Raw genomic sequence first — 22,084 nt, 5'->3', positions numbered from 1 at the left:
TCTAGAAAGTCTAGAAAAATTTAAACTGAGTCCAAATCATACTGGCTTTTTCTCTGACAAATGTTCTATAAATATCAAAATGATAAAAGCAATTCTACCTTTTCAATTACTCCTTTCTTTAAGTTCAGGAAAAGTACTCAGAAAAAAATTAAATGGGCAAATTTATGAAAAACATAAACAATAAGACTGCAGTACTAAGGAAATCAAGAAAATTGGATTAAATAATAACCCAAATTAAACAACACAATATTATCAAACAACAAGAAGTAAAATATTTCCTTTTTTTTGCCTTCAGAAAAAAAGTAAAGATTCCTGCCCAAATTGACTTTCAAAGTCAATATATTTTATTGATGTATACTCAAGAATAAAAAAAAAAAAACCCAGAGAATGGAAAATCTATCAACAATATAATGGTCCCTCTAAATGCAAAGGTTACATAAAGGTTTGTTTTTAAAAACCTCAAGGAAGTACTTAAGTAGCTAAAAAGGCAGTAAAACTGCAAATTACTCAAACTTACCCTGAAAACTTAATATTTATAAAATGCCTTAAAAGTTTCTCTTTTCAAATGCATTTTGAAACAAGAATGAAAGGTACTTTCAGTATTTTCACCTCTAGTATGTGCAGAATCCAAACTACCTTGTTCATTTGGCTTCATGGAAACAACATATTAAAAAAAGAGAGAGAGAGAGAAGAGCAGAAAAAAAAAATGTGTGTAATGAAAATGTTATAACCATGGGTATGATCAAAATATTGTTTTTCTTTGTTTCTTGTATAATTTTCTTGAAAAGAACTCTGTAATTGTGAATGCCTAGTGTAAAGCAGTGGACATGATGATGAAAACCAGAGTTAGAGCAGTTCCAACTTTGTTAAATCCTTTTCTTCAAATAATTCCTTGGTAGAATCTTATTTAATAAAATAAAAAATACTGAGAAGGTTGAAAAATAATCAGGGAACTTCTTTTACAAAACTATACAAATTTCCATTAAATCGTAATGTGTACAGTGGAATCAGATAGTCCAGTGAAATACGCTACAAAAACTCAAAATAATACTCGTAATTGGCAAAATGTTTGAAAGGAAAAAGAAGTTAAAGGTGACAGGGGATAAAGCTGAGCCCTGGGTATAAACTAAAAGAAGGAAATTAGAAAAAGATAAAAAAAAAAAGTTTCAATTCAATAAACCTGCTGTGCATAGTGCACAATGCACTGTGCTGGGTTGAGGGTAGGTAGATAGATGGGCCCAAACAGAAATACCATTAATACGTTTTTATTAGGTAACAAAGCATTGTACAGGTGCTAAGAAGACAATAATAAAATGAAAAATCTTTCTAAGAATTTAAATTTCACTGGGAAGACAGAACGTACACATAGAAGAAGGAACTATATAATGCAAGATAACATATGACAAGGGTCATATGAATGGGAGGGAGAATAAAGGCGTTTCTACAAGGATTCATCGCTAAGACATCTGCCTAGTTATAATCTGGTTTGTGCTGGCCTGTAATCTCGTTGATGTCATCTGTTCCAGTACCAAAATAAGTTTAAATTTTTAGTTAAGGAAGATAAAATCTGCTTAAGTTTAAATGACATTATCATCATTTTGACTCTGCCTTTTTCTTAAGTTATCATTTAAAGATTTTCTTCAGGCATTTAAGTCCCGTTACCTGATTCTTAGAATCCTGAGAGAGAATACCAACCAGGGGACCAGTTAAATATTAGGTAGGTGATGCCTAGTTTAATTTAAACCTGTAATGCCCACAGGCAGAATTAAATGTATCTCAGTATTCGATATGACAAGTAAATGTTATGTGGTATCCTGAATGAGATCCTGGAACAGAAGAAAGATTTCAGGTAAAAACTGAGGAAATCTGAGTAGAGTATGGTCTTTAGTTGATAATATATCAATACTGGTTCACTAATTATGGCAAGTATGTCATACTAATATAAGATGTTGATAGGAGGGCAAACTGGATATGGAATATATAACTCTCTGTACTATTTTTATAATTTTTCTGTAAATCTAAAACTATTCCAAAACAAAAAGTTTATCTAAAAAACATGCACATGTATATAGAGGTAATATGTATCAGCATTTGAGAATATTACTTCCACCAAATCATAAACAGGATCTTATTCAAATTGGGGAAAGTGACTGCACTTGGGCTAAAACACACATAAGAAATAGAAACGTGACTGTACAATCCTGCAGGGCTTGAGAAACAGTGAGGGCTCAATAATGTTAGATAATCAAATATTATTACCCATAGTATAAGAATATAAACTCTGTGAGCTCGGGGAATTTTTTTCTGGTTTGTACGCTGCTGTATTTCCGGTACCTGGCACATAGTAAGCATGCAATAAATGGTTATTGATTGACTCGCCCTCATTAGCCTTAAAAGAAAAGTACAGGATCAGAAATGAGGATTATAAACTAGTGTATATGTAAGAACAGAAGGTTAGTATTTAAGTGGGACAAAAGACCAGTTTAATAACTAAACAAAAATGAGATATTCTAATTTACAGCAAGCAATATTGAGTTTGGGATATAAATACATACAAGTCAATCTCTCCCGGAGCTCAGGAGTTGGAGCCATATCTACAGCACTTTTGCCATGGCAATTGACTAACGTAGGATCGGCACCATGGCTAAGTAGCAAAGAGCAGACTTCCACACGATTCTTGGAAGCAGCCTCATGGAGTGGAGTGAACTGCCAGAGATCCATAGCATTAACACAAGCTCCATGCTGAATCGAGAAAAAAAGTTTTAGGTCAGTAATCATTTCGCTGAAGACATTTATTTCACTGTAAATTTCAGCGATGACTCTTCAAAATGTCAGTAAGTGTTTTACTTTCTTTAATTTCAGTTTTTAAAAACAATTTAAAATAAAGTGAGTGTTCTAAAAATTTTAAGGCAACAGTGATATTTTTAAAAAAAATTTTATTTTTTTAAAACTCTTAACTGGCCCACAAATCACGTGAAAACTTATGACAAGTTAGAAAAAAGGCAAGTAATATTCAATATTTTAAAATTTCTCTTACCTTTAGTAGCAGTTCTGTGACTTCATAATGTCCATATGAACACGCGTTATGAAGAGGCACAAGTCCACTAAATGAATAAAGGCAAATTAAGGTATTGCAATTTCAAATAATGTACAGTCATTTATCCAAGAAGTGCTAGAAGACAACATCCTAATAGAGTCCAATATAATGGTATTAAAAATATCTCACAGTATTTAATAAGAGGATATAAAGTGTAGCTAATGTTTAACCTTTTGTATTTACCTTGTGTCTTGTGTGTATAATCCTTAAATAAATGATAAAAATACCAATTAGAAAAGTATTTAAGTAAAAGGAAGAACATGTGCTAATTGACCACTGCATGCTTTACAGATCAAGTACCAGAGAAAAATGTTCTTTGAGAGTCAGCTGAAATATTCCCACCATTTTATTTCACTTTGAAGGTAATTTCCAGCATAAGAATGAAATAGCCAAACTACTATAACTTGCATGTGCAAGTACTATTCTGCATGAGTCAAAGACTCCCATTTTTGTGGTGTACTTCTCTTCATGACTCACCCGTCATACACCCATCTGTTTTTGGACATGCATAAGGGAACCGAGATGTGCAAGAGCGTCAGGCATGTATGCCCCTATGCTTTGCGGACACGAGTCATGTACAGCACGACAGCTGGCGCAGGCAAGAGAGAAGCACAGAGAGAGCAGATGTGAAATGCTCGATTCTCTCTCTGATCACCGTCTCAAATGCTGAGTTGTTTCTTCGTTTCCATGTTTTCTGACATGCAGAGAGGCAAAGCGAAAGAAACCCTCCTCCCTCCAGGGCTTCTCTTCTTTATGCTGCCAATCACAGGAGTGTAATATGGACCTACTTTACCTGGGCGGTAAGGTCAAGTATCTTTTAGATCTTAAGGTGGGACAATGAGAAATGCTAGCCTATTACACAGGAGCAGACTTACTTCATAGGTCCCCTAAAGACTAGATAGGAAACAGATACAAAATTTTCTAAAATTCACCTCTTCATAAAATAAATGACTTCAATGCTTTCTTAATAGTCCCTCCCCTCTCCCCCCATTCCCATATCAACCTTCGTATGTTTTCTCAGTTCAGATGTCCAAGATTTTATCTGGATAAAAACCAAATTAGAATATTATAAACTTATGATTTTGGTTTATTAATAAAAGATGATTCTTACATGCCAGATGAATAGGATAGCTATGTTACTGACTTATCAGAATTTTCAATTTGTTTTATCTCCCTTTCCGGAATGCCACTTGAGTGGAAAAATAATAAATGTAATCGAGAGAAGCAAATTTTAACTTCAAATAATAGAAATGTGATAAAATTTAACTAATTTAGGCCACTACCATGAGAAAGCCTCTTTAATTAAGTAGAACATGAAAATGAAGTCAAACCAAAGTTGCAAACATGCTACCCAAGCTTCAAAGAAATGGGATAGGTGACTTTGTCCAGTGCACAAAAACTTCAGTGTTTTGGATGCTGAAAACAAAGCATAACGATTCCTGGATGAAACCATTCAAGGGAATAAATCAACACACCTACCCTTTGTCTTTTGCGTGAACATCAGCACCATGCTGGAGAAGAAGCTGCACTATCCGAACTCTGTTGTAACCCGCTGCTAGATGTAGAGGGGTAGACTAGAAAAGAAAAAGAAAAACACATCCCCTCCTGAGGTAAATCATTCTCCCTTTGTCTTCATCGGTGTTTACTTAGATTGAAATACAGTAAATGTTAACATACACAGAAAACGTTGAGTTGAAGTGCCAGAAGGTCACAGTTTATAACTGGATGAGAGACAATTCACTCATCTCAGGAGGAAGTTCTAACTTCAGTGTCATTCACCTATTTCTCCTACTTGTTTTTTAAGGCCTTCAGTAATCTAGCCTAACCCTACCTTCTCTATTTCTTACTTCTTTCCAACAGGAACCATTCATTGTCAGCGTTCTGAGAAGACTTGTCAGGGTTCATATTCCTCATAACCAAAATCATTCTTCCTTATCCTACTTAAATCCTGCCCACTTTTCAAGTCTGAGCATTTCAATCCCAATTCTAGCATAAGTCCTTCCCTAAAGAGCTGGCTCTCAAAATTTCTCTTGAATACGAAGGTTAAAAAGCCTCTCTAAAGAATAATTTAAAGAAACCTTAGTGGCAACAAAAAGGACAATGGACCATATTCATTCCATGTGGCTCTTAGCAATGGGTCAAAATTAATTTGCTGTATCGGATGCAATGACATTGACAGGATAGTATTTAATTCTTCTGTTTTATGTACTATATATGCAGTATAAATATAAAATACAGTTTCTTCCCAACTAATTTCTGCCACATTAATTTGAACCAAGTTATTAAATGGTTCTCCGCTCATATTTAATATGGTAATTAAAATAATCAAACTTTTTTTAAAAAAGGAAATAACATCAATTAAAAGGTTCTCTGCAACCATTGCAATTTTTCCACCTTTGTTCATTTACTTAAAGTTCAGATACTGTAACAGCTTTTCACACAGGGTCTAATATACCTTAATGTACTCTCATTTTTCCTGTCTTCTTTTTGGGCCTTGATATTTAGTAAGATTTTCAATTTCTTTTCTTCAAATACTACAAATGGCAAGATACAAAAGAATCACTAAATACTGTAGTATTATTGCTTTCAAGCCATGCCATATATTTTATATATTTCGGCAGTCTCTAAGTTTAGGTAGTAGTTTTGAGCAGTACACAGCTAATAATGAGGAGACCAAGTAGATTAGAAGAGAGTCCCAAAGAGGAAGTCAGGAAACCTGATTATATTCCTGGATCTTATGAAACTGTGAAAGTCATCTTACCTATACATCTCAGCCTCTTCATGTGTAAAACAGAGATAAAATCATCCATCCTAGCTACCTCAAAAATGTGCTAAGAGAAGGTTTTCTTTCATATATAAACACTTGTAAAATGTAAAATGTCATATAAAAATAGATGATTAAAATTTCTGCATCATTAAACAACTTGCCCATCCAAATTTCTGCTTCCAGACACATGTCGAATGTTATTGCAAATAATACTTCCAGGAAATATCAAGTTATTTTCAAAACTGTTTCTCCCCCTCCTTTAATATTTTAAAGATGGTGCTTCACTATCTTCTGGTTTGTATCATTTTGGACTAGAAATTTGCCAACGCCCTTATGTTTGTTCATTTGTACATGTGGCGTCTCTTTTGGATACTTGAATATTTTCTCTTTATCACTGGCTTTAAGCAACTTGATTGTGAACTACACTGGTATGCCCTTCTGCTGCTGCCCCTTCTCCGTCTTCTCCTTTTGTGATGCTTGGGGCTTGCTGGGCTTCTTAGATCTGTGGTTCAGAGTTTTCACCAAATTTGGAAAACATTCTATTATTTTTTCAAATATTTTTTTCTGCCCTCTCTCCCACCATTGTCCCTTTAGGGACCCCAATTATATATATATTAGGTTGCTTTCAAAGCTTGTTCTTAGCTTTGTTAAACAGAACCAGAGCAGCCTTCAGACTGGGACTAATTTCCCCTTCCAGTGAGGTATGACCCTTCTGAGTACCCTATAGTAGCTAATGAATTAGGAAGTTTGTCCAAGTTTGGCTGGTAGCACCAGAAACGATCACAGATGCGGTGTGACTTGACTTGCCAGGGTTGCTACCTCTAATTCTCTTTCAGTGGTTCTTTTTATCACCCTGTGTGGCTTCCTCAGACTCCTGTTAATGGGCACTCAGCTGAAGACAGTCCAGGGAACTTTGCAGATCTTTGGAGCTCTCCTTTCACTGGCCCTCTACCGGCTAACTCTTGCCACACAGTCTCCTCAAGCTCCTAATTCCACCTTCTTATTCAGGGAGACCACTGGGCTCCTCCTGGGCCTCCTCTCTCCAATTTAAGGACTGGAAATGCTTTCTAGGCAGTAAGCTTAGAGCAATCACACAACTCGGTTTATTTAATGCTTAACTCTCAGGGATCACTTCCATGTACTGCCTGATGTCCAATTTCTGAAAACCGTTGTTTCATATATTTTGTTTAGCTTTTTTTTTTTTTTTTAATTATTTCAAGAGGGAAGGTAAAACTAGTTTCTGTTACTCCATCTTGGCCCACCTTCAGGACTGAACTGGACTTTACAATGCAGTAGGGAAGCTCCCTCCAGAGACAATGACTGCTTTGGATGTCTGGCTGGTAAGTCAGTAGGCTCTTTTACAGGACTTAGCTGACATCTAATATTACATGAAAAAAGTGACATCTTCATTACTGATGCACAAAAAGATTTTCCCTTTTCATATTAAGAATCTTTTGCAAAAGTTTGTTCAAATACAGTTGATTTAATAAGTTTTTCTTATTCTTAAAAATGAACTAAGTCCCTAAGTGGATGAATACATATACACACACCTTAACTGCTTATTTAGAAGGATAAAACATAAGAAAAAATACTTAGTTTCTGAATTTTTAAAAATCATTGAGACTAAAAATTATTTAGAGTGCTCTGAAAATGGTTATATATTTAGTTTCTAAATTACTATAATTAGATAAATTAGAAGACTGTAATTGACAAGGTAGGAAGTGACAGGAGGATTGAAATAAAGCAGTTGTGAAAGAAACAGAGTAGAGGAGTGAGTGTCAAAAACTATTAGAAAGCAGAATTGATAGAATCTGATAACTGACTGATGCAGGTAGTAAAGGATACAGCAGTTCCAGTTCAAAAATGTCAGTGACAGATGAAAAGAAAGGAAGGATATAGGTTGGGAAAGGGAAGGGAGGAGAGAAGAGGAAGCCAGAGGGAAAGATTTTGAGGTTTGGGTTTATCGAATTTGAAGTGCCTATCTGATACCATAGTGATTATGGTTAGACTAACTAGAATTCAAGGAGCGAAGGCTGAACACAAATTTGGTTATAAAATGATGTAGCACTGGGGTGCCTGGGTCACGCAGTCGATTAAGTGTCCAACTCTTGGTTTTGGCTCAGGTCATGATCTCAAGGTCGTGAGATCAAGCCCTGCACTGGGCTCCACGCTCAGCTCAGAGTCTGCTTAAGCCCCTCTCCCTCTCCCTCTGCCCCTCCCCGCCCCCATGCTCTCTCCCTAAAATAAGTCAATAAAATTTAAAAAATAAAATACTTTAGCATCTGCAATGTATTTGGCAGCATACTAAGTGCTAGAGGTAACATGGGAAACAAGAAAGGTCAATACTTTGCCTTCATGAATCTTCTTATTCCTCCAAAACATGAGTCCCTAAATGAAATACATATATACTAATTCTTTAGAAGGCCAAAGATGAGGAAACAAAAGTCTAGGTTCTGAGGAATCAACCAGAGAAAGCAGACAACTACTATTAAATGTGACAAATACTGTAGGAAGGGAAGTTCGGGATGTCATAAGAGGCTAGAGGCTGCATACTTAAACCACTCTGGAGGCCAGTGGAAGGGGAGGCCGTTAGGGAAGATTCTCAGAAGTACTGTTTCCCTGAGGGGAGACCTGAGGATAAACAGAAATCCCTGAGGTAAAAGGATGGGGAACTTTATTCCAGGTAGTACGAAGAGCACATATTAATACCCACCAGACACGGAGAAATGAAAAAAATCTCAGTGGCTAAGTGTAATATGTGAGATTGGGGGAGACTCTAAGAACAATGGGAAACCTCTGAAGAACCTAAAGCAGCAATTACTTAAGACTGCAGTTTTGGAAGGATCACTGTAGTTATTCCACAGAGAATAACTGGGGGTGGGGTGCAACTCTGATGGCAGAGGACCCGAACTGAAGACTGCAGGACTAATGGAGGAGAGATAATGTCAGTTGGCAAAATGGTAGCAGGGCCTAAGGAGAGGTAGCTGAGCTCTTAAGGGAGTAAATTCCCAGGGAGAGTAAGTACAGAATAAGCTAGATGAGCCTTTCCAAGTAGTAGTTCCAATGTGGATGCTAATTATGCAAACTTAATAGTATCACTAGAAGGCACATACAAATCTCTAAAATGCATGCAATAAATTTGAGGAAATGGTAGAAAACGAAAAGAAAAAGTAAAAATTAAGAACAAAGGATGATTTGAACAAGCATACATTACTAAGATCCCAGAGGTTTTTCTTGTAGAAAAAAGTTCAGTAGGTATAATGTTTAGCATCTAAACATTATATACCAAACTACTATCTTCTGATGCAAAGCAATTAAAATCATGTGGTCTAGGGCTAAATTTAATGAATGGTTAACACACAGTGCCAACTTTATACCTCAATTGCCAAATGGCAAAGTAATGATAAAAGTAATTTTCTAAATGCTAGGATAATTAACAGAGTGTAATGTAGGCTTTGAAAAAAATCAAGCAGACCCATTTGTAAAATATTCACACATGTTACTTGGTAATTTTGTGGTTGCAACTAGTAAACACAAGAAGCAAACATTTAAGACATCATCATACACAGGTCAGCAATCACCACCAGTTGGTACATCTTAGATTTACTCTTAAAACAGATTTTTCGTTGGAATATTTAAAAGCCAAGCATGAGGAGTGATAAAGTATGGAACAGTTGCAAATATAAAAACTACTTTTTTCTGCTGTAAGAGAATGATACTGCTGATATTTCATATTGTAAAATATTTATAGAAAAAGGAATTCTTACTTAAGGAAATCTCATAATCCAAAGTTTTCTTCTTGGAATCAGGCCATAAGAAAACAAACAAACAAACATATATATCTATCCTTGCCTTTTATGATATAGATTTGCAGCACAGAAAAAAGCACGTAAGAGAGCTTTAACTTACCCAACACATACATGCGGAGTGAATAGTAACAAGCGACAGTCCTGTTCAAAAGTTGTGGCTGCAACCTTAACCTAAGTCCAGGCGGCAAAATATAAGGAAATGAGTAAAGGCTTTTACATTCGGGGTTTGCATTCCTGCCTTGCAGATTTACAAGGTATATGACTTTGGACTAATTTCTCAGTGTCTTGGAGCCTTGCCTTCCAATGTCTGTAAAATGAGAATTGTAACTCCTACCATTTAAGGCTATTTTATGGATGACAGAAAACTGTATAAAGCACCTAATACAGTATCACACAGAAAAAGCACGACAAATAGTAGTTAACTACTTATTATCACCTTATTAAGTATCTTACATACTTAGAAGTTATTTCTTTATGGTCATTTATCAATCCTCACCTTACTTTAGGTATTGGGACTATTCGACATAGCTGATCATTTCCTCCTTCTTGAAATATTTTTCTCCTTGGTATCTAGGACACCAAGACCTACTTCACTGGTTACTCCTTACTCTTTTTTTCTGGTTGCTCCTCATTTTCTTGAAATTGGAGTACTCCAGGACTGTGTCCTTAAATCTCTTTTCTTCATTATCTATACTCATTCCTTTGGTGATCTCATGCAGTCCTATGGATTTAAATAACCTTTATACACTGACGACTCCTCAATCATATCTCCAGCTCAGTCTTCTTTGCTGAACTCCCAACTCTCATAATCTAACTTCCTACTTGACATCACCACAAGGATATACAGGAGACATCTCATGCTTATCATGTCCACAAGGAGCTTCTAGTATTCCTCCAAAACCTATAAGGAACAATTTCCTATTGCTGTTAATAGCAACTCTATCCTTTTTGTTACGGAGGTCAAGAGCTTTGAGTTTTTCCTGATTACCATCTTTCTCTCACACACTGTGCTCATTGAGGTGAGAATATTTCTGTTGGCATTATCTCCAAAATGTCTCCAGAATCCAATCACTTCTCTGCCATAGGCCTGGTCTAAGTCCCCATCCTCTCTCAGCTGGCTGAGTTGTGACAGCCTTCTATTTGGCATTCTTGCTTCCAGCATAATCCCCTCAGAGTCCATGCAACATAGCAGCAGAGTGATCCTGTTAAAACATACCAGTTAGATATACCAGCCCTCTGCTCAGAATCTTCCAATGGCTCTTCATCTCACTCTAAGTAAAAGCTAAGTCTATATAATGATCTAGAAGGCCATAAAAAATCTCTCCCAGTACTACTCTCCAACTTTCCAACCTCATCTTTTACTCTACTCCCCCTGGTTCACTCCACATGGCTCAAATGCCCTAATTACTAATTAGCTGAAACGACTGGGAATTAGATTGTACTAATAAGTGAAATACCTTCTGAAAAAATTAAAGACCTACCAGTAACAAAATATTCTCCCACTTAAATTTAATTTCACATGTGACATCTTAACAAATCCAAACAACAATGGAAGGGGTTAAATGTCAAAATAAAAGAATCTTATGGATTCATAAGGCAGCTATCAGCTTTCAAAGACCTATATATTATTATGTGCCCAGAATAGAAAAATTTAATTTCTAGGGACACCTGGGTGGCTCAGTTGGTTAAGCGGCTGCCTTCGGCCCGGGTCATGATCCCAGGGTCCTGGGATCGAGTCCCACATTGGGCTCCTTGCTCAGCAGAGAGCCTGCTTCTCCCTCTCTCCCCCTCTGCTTGTGCTCTCTCTGTCAAATAAATAAAATAAAATAAATTTAATTTCTATATCTTTTTTTCTTTCCATTGAGCAAAAAAAAATCATGATAACTATGTCTTAAGATTTAAATGCATTATTACACATAGTCAACCCCAGAGGAATTTTAGCATTTACATTTTAACACAAAACACACATTGCTCTCTCAAAAATGACTGCTGGGTACAGGGGAAAGCATTCCTTGATCTGACAGTGCTAAGAAAGCTTTGGAAGTTTAACCATTACCATACAGAATATATCCCAATCTTTGTAACACTGTTCATCTAAAAAGCATAAAATATAAAAATTCTTAATTTCTTAAGACTGTTGTTATTCCATTTTTATAAAGCACACACTGGGACATTCCTTAGATAAGATTTTAAGATGAGATTCCAAAATACCAATACTCCTTGGGACACCTGGGTGGCTCAGTCGGTTAAGCATCTGCCTTCGGCTCAGGTCATGATCCCAGGATTCTGGGATGGAGTCCCGCATTGATGCAGGGACTTGATCCCCTGCTCAGTGGGGAGTCTGCTTCTCCCTCTACCTCTGCCTACCCCCTGCTTGTGCTCTTTCACTCTCTCTCTCCCTGGCAAATAAATAAATAAATAAATCTTAAAAAAAAAACAAAAACAAAATAGCAATACTCCAAATAATTATCTCTTCTCCTCTTGTTCTGTCTTTGGACAATATCTTGCAAATAAAATATAAAAAAGATTGCCAAAGACTGGTCCTAAAACTATTTGCCACAATCTTTTACTATAACACTTGTCACAAAATAATATATAGTAATTATTTATTTATCTCCTCTAATCTACCCTGAGCTCATGAGAACAGAGAATATGTCTTAATTTTATGTTTGAAGGCTTAACACAGTACCTTATACTTAGTAGGGTATTAAAAAATGAAAGTTATTGTCAGCTTTTGATTTACATTACTAAAAGGGAACAGAGGACATGAAAAACCCAGTTTGGTGAATTTGACTTTAAATTTGTGTGAAAGATTTACACCAACATTTCAACACAGGCCTGAGTGATGTGTGATGCATTTCCTAGGAAAGAACAAAACCACAACTGTGAAGCCATGATGCAAGTCATCGGAAAGCTATCTAACCTCATGATATATAGTGTATTTTGGTTTTCATTAAGATAAAGGCCCAGTTTGACCTCGATCAAATCCTCTGGAATTTTCCAGACTGCAGTGACTACCTCATCCCCGTTTGCCCAAGATTTTCCTGGTCCCAAGAAACCCATTCATCCCAGGCAAACGGGGATGCCTGGTCACCCTACTCTAGCTTAATGCTGAATGAGTTTCCTGGTTCCTGGAGCTGTCCCAAGTCAGAAAATTGTGTGTGTGTCTGTATATGCGTGCCTACGTGCAAGCGCACACAGGCATTCTGAATAAAGAAAGACTTATTCCTCTGCCAAACTAGGAAAAGAATCCTATTAAAAGTTGGCTCACGAGATAACAAAGGATACTTCTCTTTCCTTTCAAACAATTCCTTTAAAAGATTCCAGTGCAGTCTTTCTCAGTCCATCTAAGCTCCACATACTCTTCAAGCTCTTCCTCCAGCCTCTTGCTCTTGCTACAGTTACAAAAATGGCTTCATCAGATAAAACTTTATGATCTTTTCAGCACTCGAACATGCATGTAAACATCACCCAGATTCAACAATCATTAATTATTAAGACTTCGTGACACTGGCATCTGCCATCTCTTTTTCTATCTTTTATTTTTCCCACTGAAGTGTTCTGAAGCAAACTCAAGACACTGTTAACATCTCGCCCTTACATATTTTCATAGGTGTCCCTAAAAATTATGGGCATTTTCATTTAAAACCCAAGGTTATTACATTTAACAAAAATAGTGGTAAATCCATCTAACACCCATAATGAAGCACCTTTCCTAATTGTCTGAAAAACTTTCTAAAGTTGGTTCGCTGGATGTCAGGATCAATTCTTTTGGTTCTTGTGCCATTAAGTTTCCCTACATCTACAACAGTCTTCATCTCTCCTTTTTTCTTTTTTCATGATCCTGACTTGTTGAAGAGAGCTTGTTAGTTGTTCCCTGTCCTATGTGACGATTTCCCTTGTGCCTATTTCCATTTTCTGTGTTTCACGTAAATCGGAACTTCCTCTTTTCAATAGAAACTTCTTCAGCAAGAATACTTCAGAGACAGTACTTCCTACAGCATTGTCTCAGGGGACATATTATGTCTGGATATTCTACTTTTTGTGATAAGATTGCTCTGTGTACCATCAGTTTTGCAATTACCACCTCTGTGACCTGTGAATTCCAGACATCATCCTTGTAATTTTCTTAACTTCCTGCCATCCTTTTATAAAGTATATATGAACAAACAGAGGATCATTACACTTAAAAATTCCAATACTTATTTCCACTTTTTTATAAAAACATACTTTTCAGATATGGTTCCAAAAATGAGGTATTACATATGTATTTTCTCAGTTTTAATTGGTCTCAATTATCAGTTACCTTTACTCACCATTCCCTCCCCAATAGAATTCCCTTTTAAGGTATAAAAATAATGTATTCTCTCTAAAATAATATAAAGTAAAATGTTCTCTCTACTTCTTCCCCTAGCTCAACAAACTCCTTTCCTGAAGGTAACCATTGTTTATAGATGCACAAGTATCATTTGAGATTTTTTTCTACGTACATGAACATGTTTTTCTAAGTTCTTTTTGCTGTTGTCTTGGTCACACAAATGGATCATATTATACTCTTCTGCAATTTGCTCTTTTTCTCTTAAAGTATTAGTGTATATAAGTTTATCTTATTCCTTGTATAGTATTTCCGCTGTGTAGCTAGCTGTACCATGATTATTTACTCATTGTCTAGAAGTTGACAGTCAGGTTCCATCTCTGCTCTGGCTATCTTAAAAAACACCTCAAACTTATCATTTGGTTAAGACAGATCAGTATTTCCCTTCCACAAATAAAATACTATTATCAGCCATTAATATAAAATTCCCTGGAAAATACAATAACCACATAATCAGAGCTTATTAAGTTTCTTTCAGGCAGAGAGACATGATCAATCTGCTTGCTAGGTATACCTAAGAACCTCTTTGAGACAGTGATACTTTAATCAAAATCAAAACAACTTGCAAGCTAGAGAATCAATACGGGCATGAGTCCATCACTGATGCCTGTCTTTCGAGGGAGATTTAGAGTAGTACCATAATGAAGATTAGACTATCTCCTTGAAGTTTCTCAATTCTTGGGCTTTTATAAAGAGAATTTAAAAAAGAAACTATCTGGGGAATAAAAACTGATGGACCCAAGTAAAAACAAAACTTTTCTAAAAAGATATTTTATTCATACCTTTTTCAAAAACTCGGTCTCCTTTAACTTGTTTCTTCTACAGATTACACATTACTTGATCCTCCTACAGTAATGTTTTCTTTTCCAATCTTTTTGTCTGGTCCTGGGCCTCATGATCAATGGTTCTCTAAAGCACAGTACCTCGAGCTAAATACATATATGGTTTCATCACAGTGGACTATATCAGGAGTATTACTTTGCAATAATAGACATGATACCACTCCTAGAACCTAAGAGTGTTTAACATACTAATGTTTTTCAGTCACAGTCTCTGTAATAGGGGAAGTTAGCTGACAATCATACCAGTTTCCTCACCAAGTTATTTTCAGGCTAAAATGAAACAGAAGATATTTTGAAAATGCAAAGTTGTTTATTGAAAATAATAGCTAAAATCTACTAGAGACTTTCTAGGTACCATGTACTTTTCAAAATGTACTATACGTATTGTATGTGATTAACTTGTATTTACTCGTATTTACTTTACAAATCGATTACCAGAGCTAGAAACTATTGTAATCTCCATATAAAGGGGGAAACTGAGGAACAGGGAGATTAATACAGCAAGTTAATAGAGCCAGAGATCAAATCCAGACAGTCTGACCTCAGAATTCCCATTCTGCTTTCCTTCTTTTCCTCTGACTGGCTGCTCAGGTTCTGAATAGCATGTTCAGAAAGGGACTAGCACAGATGAGTGGCAGGAAGAGTAACTCCTGGTGGGCAGGGATCACGTTGGTAGCTCTAGCTATCTCAGCACTGATCCATAGGGTACTATATGTGAAATCCCATGAATGATGAGAGTGTGACCATCCCACTGGATGAAGTCCTACTGAAATGTAGGACTTCTTAACAATAGTTGTCTAGAATAGTAAGTATTAGAGGACAAGAAAGAATAACAGGAAATTGAAACCGGACAAGACAATTTATCTGCGTCTTTCCTAGTGCAGGTTTTTTCCTACATATCTCTAACAGATAGTCATTTGGTCTCTCGAACTAAACCCCTGCAGTTGCCTCAACTGCTTTTTCCAGAGTAATTTTGAATACCTTCCTGGTCACCCTCTGGCTAGTCAATATACCTCCCTAATGTGTGCAACCGTAAGTTCAGCACTAAGTCAGATATGGTCTGATCCAAACCAGTGAGCTTTTTTTTTTTTTTTTTTTAAATGTATTCAAGCAGAGCCAGATGGCCATCTGTCAGAGTTCTCATAGTGAAGGGTTCCAACACTGCACTGGGAGGTTGGACTAACTGCCATTTAAATTCTCCTCCAAATAAGATTCTCTGAATTCTAGATAGGCTACATGAACAGAGGTAAATATGATTGATATTTTCCAGCCCCAGAGAGGATATTCTTCCGACGTAACACATGTCATCTTTAGGAAGGAACCTAAGGCATTTGAAATTTGGAGAATTTATGAAATATCTTATAAAATAAAGTTTCTGTGCCTCAGCTGCCTTATATAGTAAAAATTTATTTTTAAATTGAGACTGTAAAGGACTATCTTTAAGTGTATGTATTGGGGAGAGAAGAAGAGGGGAAAGGAAAGGAGCATACAAGAAAGAAAAAGAAATCCACAGAGGAATCTTTGTGTGAATAAAGTTCTGAATGCCAACTTAATTCAATTTTAACTTAACGTTCTCATCATGGAAACTCCAAGGGGATTCTTCAACAGCCAGAAATTTGTTTTTCTCTTTTCCAGCCTCAGATTCAGCAGAACTGAAATGCATGCATGAAAATGAGTTTCTAGCTTCCTCTCACTGGGATTGTATGGGAGGGGGGGAAAGAATGCTTAGCACTCTCGGAAGGTGCAATATGAATTTTGTACTGTTTAATGAGAAACAGCTAGCAGACTTAATGGAAACCAGGTTTCATGTCTGATACTAACCTGATGCTTTATACCTTAAACAGCAAATTTTTCACACTACTCACACCTCGCAGGAATTCCTTTGTATAATTAATATTCACAATCTCAGGTTTTAAAATGTAGACATCAAAGATTTTAACTAACATTCAACAGATAGTTGACTTATTCTTGAAACAGGTCACAAGTTACATTGGCAACTAAAGATTATTTATGAGGGAATCATTCCGCGTTAGATCATTAAATAGTCATTTTAACTGTGCGAACTGGGAGAAATTCCTGTAGCTGATTTTAATGTTGTTAAGAGCTCTAGGATTTGGGAGATATACTATCACCTCAAAGTTCCTTCAGTGATAAAGTCCTTGCTGTTTCTGAGCTTGTGTATGCGAATTTGGCAGCCAAAACTAGCCAAGAGCAGAGAGCCTAGTTCTGTTCCCTGCCCAAAGCCCCTTCCCCAATTCTAAGAGGTACTGAACCCTCTCTGAAACTAGGAGATTACTTCAGTGGGCATTTTTACAGTACTCAGAGTAGGGTATTATCATGTTACTATCTTCACAAAAGGAAAATCAATATATGAAATGTTTTATATTTAGAGTTTGTCTATTTTCAAATTTCCTAATTTGAAATATGCATTTCAAATAATTATGCATGGTATTCATAGTGCTGTTTCTGAAGTTTTACTACTGATGCTATTCTCAGTAGAGAAAGACATTTTCTTATTAGTCACTGAAAACAATCTTTCTAAAAAAGAATATTATGGGAATTTTTGATATTTTTGAAAATTTCCTTTGTAATTCTAATTTAATTGAGCAAGTAAGTAAATGGATGAATATGCACGGGAGTGGGGGAGGGAAGCAGGCTTCCTGAGCAATTATTAGAAAAGAAGTATTTTTTAAAAAGGTAGTGATACGAAAATAACCAGGTGTTACAGACTGAGTGTTTTGTGTCCATGCCCACCCTGGCAAATTCATATGTTGAAGCCCTAACCCTAATACGGTGGTACTTGGAGACAGGACCTGAAGGAGGTAGGTAGGGTTAGGTAAGGTCATGAAGTGCGGTCCTCATGATGGGCTTAGTGCCCTTATAAAGAACAGACATCCAAGAGCTTGCTTTCTCTCTCAGCAAGAAGGCAGCTATCCACAAGCCAGGAGAGCCCCTCATGAGACACTGACCATGCTGAAACCTTGATCTTGGCCTTCCCAGCCTCCAGAACTGAGAAACTAATTTGTTGTTTAAGCCACCCAATCTACGGTATGGCAACGGGAGCTGGGATACCAGGTAACTGGTACAAAATGAATTAAGAAATTAACAGCTTATATTGGTTTTGTATTATGGCCAGACCACAGTTCCTAATAATGCTCATTCAAAGCTACAGATAATCTCAAAGTTCTTAAGTCCATAATTAACTCTTCCCTTTTTGCTGCTTCTCATCAGGCCAGAAGTTTCTGAAATCAGACTTCTCTTTGTCCCTAAGCAAGGCTTTTTACCCATTAAGGTTCACCCTTCACTAAAAGGATTTAAGAACTTTTTTTGAATACTTTGCTGTTACCTGATGTTAACCCAAGAGTTTAAACCAAAGAGATCATATCAAATCAGAATCATTATCGCGCTATTTTTAAATATCTTCATCAGGCAGTAATTGATACATGAAACTATGTGAATAACACTGCCCACCATCCCAACTCAACCACAGAACTTGGACATGGGCAACACCCCGGAAGCTACTTTGTGTGTTTCTTCCACATCCTCTGCCCTTGCCACTCTACCAGATGGATGTTTTTCAAGTGAATGTTGCAGCTCTAATCTACTCTACCCTATAATGTTTGGTTTACTTGTAGAGGCAGAAAGAGCACTTTAAACTTAGATTCTTGCCATTTTAAAAGAATACGCTTTGTTTTTAAAGCTTTTATTTTTATTTATTCATGAGAGACAGAAAGAGAGAGAGAGAGAGAGGCAGAGGGAGAAGCAGGCTCCCAAGGAGCAGGGAGCCCGATGTGGGACTCGATCTCAGGACTCTGGGATCATGACCTGAGCCGAAGGCAGACGCTTAACCATCTGAGCCACCCAGGCGCCCTAAAAGAATACGCTTAAGTGTCACTTTCGTAACCAGGCTTCTAAATCAAATTTTAGCAATGAATCATACTCACAGCAAAATGATTTAGTACTCACTCCTTTTCTATCCCTCACCTAGTAACTAGTCTAATGTTGACAACTGTGGGAAACATGCTTTTTGGATATGGATGTAGGAGAAACCAAAGTTAGGAGGAGGGTGGCTAAGCAGAGCTAAAATGAACTCCTGTTTTACCACCTGCTTTTTAACACAGGTCCCTTTCTACTAAAAATTCTTTTCTCAAAGAGAGAAACAGAGCATAGTTGGCATGGGTACTAATTACCCTCACCAGTAGAAATGTCATGCTTGACAAAATAGAGACTGTTTTAGTAGAAGCGATTCCCTAATGAAAAATAAAAAAGACATTTTCAAGCCCTTATTGTTACAAAACGAATATACACAAGCATAAAGATTTTATACAATATATGCCATCATAAGTAGGCAAGAAAACTTGCTCTAAGGGATTTCTGCATTACAGTAAGACATGCACAGCTCAGCAAGATGTACTTTAAAGAAGCGATTAGATTAGATATATAATTAAATGTAAAATACTTAAAGAGTTCCCTAATACAGACTTATGGCATTTTGACCTTCCTGTAATCCCAAGTAACATCTGAACTATGGTTCATAAAAGTTGGAAATTAAAAAATGGGCTAACTTTTCATCTACCAAGATTTGCCAAGAACAGAAGAGGATGATAAAAACCACAAAAGCCTATAGAGAGCTAGGCATGGGCCCTCAGGCAATGCTAACACTTTCTTAAACGGAAATAAGGCTCTATGGAAACTTTATTCCAGATTCCAGAAGTGTGTTATCTAGTGTGACTCCATACAACCTCACATAATCTAATTCTGTATGACTGGTAATTGCTACTAACTCTAATGAGAAATAAATAACAAAATATATTACAATCCTAAAATGCTGGAGTTTAATTTTAGAGGTCATATGGCCCAAATCCTTCATTTTATGGGCTAAAAAATGGAGAACTCAGCGGTGCTTGGGTGGCTCAGTCAGTTAAGTATCTGACTCTTGATTTCGGCTCAGGTCATGATCTCAGGGTCATGAGATTGAGCCCCGAGTTGGGCTCCGTGCTCAGCACAGAGTCTGCTTGAGATTCTCTCTCTCCCTCTCCCTCTCCCTCTGTCCTACCCCCAGCTCACATTCTTTCTCAGAAAGAAAGAAAGAAAGGGAGGAAGGAAGGATGGAAAGAATCTAAAAAAAAATGGAGAACTCAGAGATATGACAAAACTTACCTAGTAATAATTTTAACTTAAAATTTGGTCTTCTAGCTTCAAACTCTTGCTTTTTCCCATAATACTATGAGCGCCGCCCCCCAAAAATGCACATTAAATTAATGTTTGTAATCCAAGAGGGAAAAGAATCTTAAAATGTAAGATATAAATTCAAAATAATTAAACATATCTAAAGAAACAAATGTATTTGGAGATTTATCTTTAAATCTTCACTTAACTCTTCCTCACAGCTCTGAAAGAGCCATTTTCAGTAATCCTCTTGAGAAAAGATGTAATCTTTCCTGCCCAAAAGATAATAAGCATTGAGTCATATTTTCTTATAGTAGGAGTATTTCAATTATCTTTATTAGATAACAAAACACCCCAAACTGGTGGCTTACCTGGGTGGTTCTTCTACTCTACGTGGTATGGGCTAGGGTGCTAGGGATGGCTGATGTCATCTGGAGGCTAAACAGGGACCTCAGTTGAGGGTCCAATGTCTGGGATGCCTGGACAGTTATTCAGAGACTTAACTGAGCTCAGGTGGGTCTCTGGCTAGAGGCCTCCACGTGGCTGCTTGGGCTGCCTTATGGCATGGCAGCTGGGTTCAATGCGAGAGCATTATTACAAAAGCACTAAACTGGCAGCTGCCAGGCCAATTCAGGGGCTAGTCCCGAAAGTGGCCTAGCACCACTTCTGCTTTATTTTATTCATCAAAGCAGTCCCAGGCTTAGCTCAAAGTCAGTGTAAGAAGGAACTAGACCAAAGCAGAAAATAATGAGAGGCGTGGTTTCATTTGAGAGGTCTTCAAAGTAACAATCTATCATATAATGGCTGCTTAAATCCTGGTCAAACACGGTATTTGGTGGAGACTTACATTGAGGGAGGGAGCTGTTAACCAAGAATACTGAGAAATTCTACATTACAATAAACAAATGTATATAACCCTAAAATTCAAATATAAATGCAAAATGAAGTTCACCAATCTTATATATTCTTTGTGCTTCACTGGATGTGTTTATGGAATTCAAATGAATACTGTGGCTTTATTTTCAGCCAGATATTAATTTTTTAATAAATATAGGCTTAAAATGGTTATATATATCTCAAAAACAGGTTTCTGAATTTATAAACTGTTAATATAAACAAATTTATTTATTAAATGTGATGGTTTGGGAGGGTGGTGAACATCAAGCTCCAAAAGAATTAATTCAATTATATGCTTTATAGACCACCTGGTCACATACATTTCATCCAAATGATATCTGTGACTGAGCTTGGATAATAAAAGACAATTTCCATGGTGAAGTGGGGAATGTTGGAGTACTCAAAACTATACATATGTCCGTTCTAAATATGTCCAAAGGCTTTGAAAACATGTATCAAAGGAGTAGGGATCTAATTTACTGAGGTTCTACTATGTGCTACAATGGTATACATTAATCACATTATCTCACTTCATCCTCTCAAATACCTTGTGTAAGGAGTATGATTATCTCCATTTACAAATGAATGCATTGCAAACTGTAGAGCCATGGTCACACACTTAGAAAGTGGAACAGCAGAGAAGAGAACCCAGTCTGTCTGACCTCTGAGTCTATTGCTCTTTCAACTAAATAATTCTTTTATGGGTATCTTCAATGGATGGCACTAAATTCTACTTTATTTCTCATTGATTTCTATTAAAAAATAGTTTTCAAACACTTTCCTGTTTCCAGAATCTTATTCATTATTAACTGTTTTACGGAAGCAAACATTTACACAGTAGAAATCTGACATTTAAAGATACCCTTCAGTAATGTTTCTGAGTTTAAATCATGCTCCTCCAACTGCCCGTTCACCGAAATTTGTCGTTTCTTAGAGAAGAGAATCCATGTCTAAATACTAATGCTTTAAAAGTGGCCAAAAAAGCCAAAAAACAAAAAAACAAAAAACGCCTTAAATCTACACTGTATAATTAAATCACAGCAAAAGGAAAAATACATTTTTTTAGAGCATTAGCTTCCACGTACAGGATGTCTTAATCATTCTATCAGGTGTTGAGCTCCTTGTGAA

The 22,084-nt window shown here is 36.6% G+C and overlaps 1 protein-coding gene across 1 annotated transcript in view; it reads right to left on the bottom strand.

The window, feature by feature from the left end:
• Window positions 1–22,084, bottom strand: part of TNKS (tankyrase) — a 207,403-nt gene that overhangs the window by 67,312 nt on the left and 118,007 nt on the right. The window contains exons 6-8 of the mRNA XM_025885956.2: window positions 4,577–4,671; window positions 3,038–3,104; window positions 2,556–2,742 (exon numbers count right to left, since the gene is read on the bottom strand). Of these exons, the coding sequence (XP_025741741.1) occupies window positions 2,556–2,742; window positions 3,038–3,104; window positions 4,577–4,671 (349 nt within the window). The remainder of the gene's footprint in view (window positions 1–2,555; window positions 2,743–3,037; window positions 3,105–4,576; window positions 4,672–22,084) is intronic.

Source organism: Callorhinus ursinus, unplaced genomic scaffold (assembly GCF_003265705.2).
Source record: "Callorhinus ursinus isolate GAN/ISIS: 27379988/994484 unplaced genomic scaffold, GSC_fseal_2.0 scaffold17, whole genome shotgun sequence".
NCBI classification, from domain to species: domain Eukaryota; kingdom Metazoa; phylum Chordata; class Mammalia; order Carnivora; family Otariidae; genus Callorhinus; species Callorhinus ursinus.
This window is presented reverse-complemented; position numbering and strand designations above follow the sequence as displayed.